Raw genomic sequence first — 4,793 nt, 5'->3', positions numbered from 1 at the left:
TTTGACTCCACCAACACATAAAAACTGTTCTTTATAGTCTGCTGTTGAGATCACAGCAGTAGGCTCTCATACATTTTCAAGTTATAAGAGACTCATTCTTGGGAACTGAATAGATTAAAACAATCTGTAACTTTGAGATCATGTTTTAAAAGAATGTAACTTGTTAGTGGATAGCCTATATCACGGTCTAAAATATGCATAGAAATTATAATTTCCTGCAATAGTTTTGTGTCATTAATGAAAAGCAAGTCACAATACTCTGCCATTTTGTGAATATGAGGTTATTTTATTTCAATCTAACGAGTCAGTCAATAGTAATCGTTTTTCTTTCTTCTTCTTTTCTTTCTGTCTGCTCCCTTTAGTGGTCATCACAGTGGATCATCTGCCTCCATCTCATCTATCCCTAACTGCTAACAAGGAAAACCTTAGCATCTCCGTCTCCTTTCTTCAAATTATATATCATAGCAGGCCTCACTACCATCTTGTAAACCTTCCCTCTGACTCTTGCTGTTATTCTTCTGACACAAATCACCCCAAGCAATGGTCTCGGTCAGCTCTACCCTGCCTAGATTCTCTTCTTCACTGCTCTTGTGCACTGTATGTTGCTTTGGATGGTTGAACCCAGGCATCTGAAATTGTTCACCCTCACTAGTCCCTGCAACATCACTATTACGCGATCTCCTCTTATTCACACACAAGTATTCTGACTTGATTCTACTGACTTTCATTAATCTTCTCTTCAAAGGATACCTCCACTTCTCCAAGTAATCTTCCAGACGTTTCCTACTCTCATTACTGATCACAGTGTCATCAGCAAACATCATAGTCCACAGAGACTCCTGCCTGTCCTCATCTGTCGACCTGTAAATACCATGGCAAACAAGAACAGGCTCTGTTGTCCCACCCCTCACCCTGAACTCAACTCTAACTCCTACCACATACCTTACAACTATTTCACTATTCTCATACATGACTTTATTCTCTGTCACTTCTGACTTCGTTTTTATTACTATTAGTAGTAGTAGTAATAATAATAATAATAATAATAATAATAATAATAATAAAAACTAAAATTAAAAATGTAAATAAAGTAAACAAGTAACAACGCTGCATCGGTCATTGAAGTTTGCTTTTAGGCCCTGGGATGCTGTATATTCTATCTAATAGCAACACCTGGTGGGTGAAAATTAAATAGCACACGCAGAGGCGTGAGCTCGGCCAATACATCGTATTTAATATTCTGCACGTCCTTACTACGGCGGCGTGCCATACATTACACGCTTTAAGTATCACCTGATCGATGCTTAAATTAGCACTTGAAATACTTTAGTGCTTTGTCACACTGAAACGCAGTTTATTTTGATGTGTGAGGACTGCAGCTTTACAGGAACCCATTTTCTTATTCTAAGCTCTACACGGAACTGAAAAAGGTTACACCAGTAATGCTAACCAGCTGTGCAGCTAGTGTCACCGGTGTTGTCGCTGACAGCCTGTCACTCACCTTGCTGCTGTAACTATAATCTTGTTAGTAGATACAGAGTTGAATGACAGTGGCTGTGTTGCCTGTGCGTTAGTGTTTTACTAAAATTTCGTGGAGCTGAGACGCTGAAAATGAGAGAAGGGTAAGTAGATGGCTCCGTAGCTAACATTGACGAGTTAGCTAGGTGGCTAACTTAAAAAGCTACATATAAGACTGCTAACAGCACTAGCAAGGTAAGGACAGCTTAGTAGTTAGCATTTCAGTTACTCATCTAACTCGGCTGCAGTGAGTGGTCATTTAATGGGGTTAAACTCGTTTGTATAGCCAGCAAATTCAAAGCATGGTGTGTCAGTCGTGACTGATTTGACAGCTTCTTTTGACAGGCCAAAAAAATACTGAGTGATGACTGGCTGCTCTTAACGATCGACGATCAGTTAAATTAGATACCAACTGCCAAAGCCCTGCTAACACCAGTCGTATGAGCTTTTCACCAGGCTGACAGCAGCTGTCAACGCTTTTCCTTGTGGGTGGGGTCGAGATATTTTTTTCCCTTCGTAAGATTTCCATCTTCATCTTTTCAGCATACATTACCTTAATTTCCCGTACTAACCTCAGCAGTGCACACATCTTACCGCCACCTGATAAGCCAGTATATTCACCAGGGTTTGGTTCCCATCACCTTTCGGTTGGCTGAGCACACCTGATTCCTCCTATAGGTTGCTGATATAGCAGGAGGCGGAAAACAGACCCACTGCAGTCAAACACATTATCCAGTGATGTTTTACTATTACTGTTATTATAAAAACGATACAGTCCTGGTTTAAGTATATGAATGTTTTTAGACAGAATACATAGGGGTCCTTCCATGTCAACTAACCAAATGGCACGAGCTTTGACTTATGATAGTGAAATAAAATTGTGATAAAATGTATTTTCATCATGTTTTGTGCTTCATTATTTCTAAAGCTCAAGACTGTAGTTCATACATATTTTAGCCTTGTGCATGAGACACACAATGTTGATTAAAATATCGGAATATATGGTTGCTGTTGTAGGGACACGTGTCCTTTTTTATTTGTAACCCTTCTTTTAATGCTTAATTTAATTGATTGTCTGATTTCAAAAAATTTTTTGTACAGAATAGGTTTTTGAACAAAGCTTCATGAATGCCTGCAATAATTTAATGAACACTAACTGGTGTTTAATTCTTTTATTAGGTGGGATAACATAGTCTTCATTACTTCCCAGTATTGGTACATGAGCAGTATGTTCAGTTTTGCATCAGTATTTTTTTATGAAGTAGGCTGATAACTGTTATGGATATTGTGCATGATTATATACTGATACAAGAACTTCTGTATTTGATGCAAGAACTTCTGTATTTGATGCAAGAACTTCTGTATTTGATGCAATTACCTGCCAAATCATCTTTGGTTCCCTGTGTTTTTTGGTTGTTTCATTAATGTTTTTGTTTGGTTTTTATTGGTTTGTTGCAGAGTGTGTGGCCTGTGATTCAGCTCTTGTGTAGCCATGGAGAAGCCGTGGAGGTTGTGGGGGGCAATGGAGCGTTGCACCCTCACTCTGGTGTCCTGGTCCTGGGGTGCCTGTCGTGTCTCCCTTTTGGCCCTTATCCTCACCTTCCATCTATATGGAGGATTTTTTCTCCTCGCTCTCATCTTAGCATCTGTGGCAGGCATCCTCTACAAATTTCAGGATGTTCTCCTCTATTTTCCTGACCAGCCTTCCTCCTCTCGCCTTTATGTTCCCATGCCAACAGGAATCCCACATGAGAATGTGTATATTCGTACTAAGGACGGTGTCAAGCTCAACCTCATCCTGCTTCGTTACACAGGAGGGGACACATCTCCTGGAGTCACTGCTGGAAATCAAAGCTGCCCCACTTCTTCTGCTCCCCCTACGATCCTTTATTTCCATGGTAATGCAGGTAATATTGGTCACAGGGTGCCAAACGCCCTGTTAATGTTGGTCAATCTGAAAGCTAACGTGGTGCTGGTGGACTACCGTGGTTATGGAAAAAGTGAGGGTGAGCCCAGCGAGGATGGGCTCTACCTTGATGCCGAGGCCACGTTGGACTATGTCATGACCCGCCCTGATCTAGACAAAACAAAGGTGGTACTCTTTGGTCGCTCACTAGGAGGTGCCGTGGCTGTTCGATTGGCATCAGTCAACCCTCATAGAGTAGCAGCCATTATTGTTGAAAACACCTTCCTCAGCATCCCCCATATGGCAGCAACGCTCTTCTCCTTCTTGCCCATGCGCCTGCTCCCCTTGTGGTGCTATAGGAATAAGTTCCTGTCCTATAGACAGGTGGCGCTGTGCCGCATGCCTTCGCTGTTTGTGTCTGGTCTGTCTGATCAGCTCATCCCACCAGTTATGATGAAACAACTGTACGAGCTGTCTCCTGCACGGACTAAGCGCCTGGCTATCTTTCCAGAGGGCACGCACAACGACACGTGGCAGTGTCAGGGCTATTTTGCTGCTTTGGAGCAGTTCATTAAAGACCTGCTGAAGAGCCATGCCCACGAGGAGAGCGCTCAGCCTTCAGCTAGCGTCACCATTATCTAAAAAAGAAAAAAAAAAGTCAGGGACTGACTGTTCATGGGCTTGAGTGGACTGATTGGGAAAGCTTCACTGATTATTTGGAAGAATGTACATTTTTTTAATCCTTTTGTGTGGGGTTTTATTTTATTTCACTCTTTTTACCTTTCTGTAAATTTAACATGTCAAAATATTTTCACTGTTTCAAGGTTCTAAGAGAGGGTAAGAATGTCCTCCTGAGTTTGTTTGCAGATATGTATGCATGTATTTTTGACATTTTTTAACGAATGAAGCCAGATCATACATGTCACAACACAGAAGACTTTGCTCTAGTAAGTCTGCTCGAATGAATTAAAGTCAGTGAAACAGCTTCTCTTGTTACTGCGTCCATATAGGGGCCTATGGTGTTTCAGTGAAAACTGATTGTTACTGCAGTTAAAATTTCAGTTCATCTGATAAACTGAGCTAGGCCTGATAATGCAGTCTAGGCCTTCAGTGTAAATATATTTAATTTTCTAAATTGCACTTTTCTTTTTAAACTTACCCAAGTGTTTAATTATATGAGCTAACATCTTCTGAGCAATACTTTGAGCAGTGTACTTTTTTCCTCTCCCTCTTTAAGCGTTAATCTGATGTATGTGCAACAGATTGGCATAGAAGGATATTGTTGTGATTACTGTCTATACACATACACCCTTTGAACTTTACTTTTAAAAGTAGCAGAAAGCTTCCTGTTGAATAATTATATTCAGCC

General features: G+C 40.8%; 1 protein-coding gene across 1 annotated transcript; it reads left to right on the top strand.

The window, feature by feature from the left end:
* The first annotated feature begins 1,456 nt into the window (after positions 1–1,456).
* abhd13 (abhydrolase domain containing 13) lies at positions 1,457–4,215 on the top strand. The gene is made up of 2 exons (XM_085374692.1): positions 1,457–1,622; positions 2,977–4,215. The coding sequence occupies exon 2, from the start codon at positions 3,011–3,013 to the stop codon at positions 4,064–4,066; it is 1,056 nt and encodes a 351-aa protein (XP_085230818.1). The 5' UTR covers positions 1,457–1,622; positions 2,977–3,010; the 3' UTR covers positions 4,067–4,215.
* The last annotated feature ends 578 nt before the right edge of the window (positions 4,216–4,793 follow it).

This window comes from Diplotaxodon limnothrissa, linkage group LG16, assembly GCF_057381915.1.
Source record: "Diplotaxodon limnothrissa isolate DT_005_m linkage group LG16, D_limnothrissa_male_GT1.1, whole genome shotgun sequence".
Lineage (NCBI taxonomy): Eukaryota > Metazoa > Chordata > Actinopteri > Cichliformes > Cichlidae > Diplotaxodon > Diplotaxodon limnothrissa.
The sequence above is the reverse complement of the archived record's forward strand: the minus strand, read 5'-3'. Positions and strand labels throughout refer to the sequence as shown.

Coding starts and splice junctions, on each gene's coding strand:
- abhd13 (XM_085374692.1), top strand. CDS start 3,011: ATGGAGAAGCCGTGGAGGTTGTGGGGGGCAATGGAGCGTTGCACCCTC.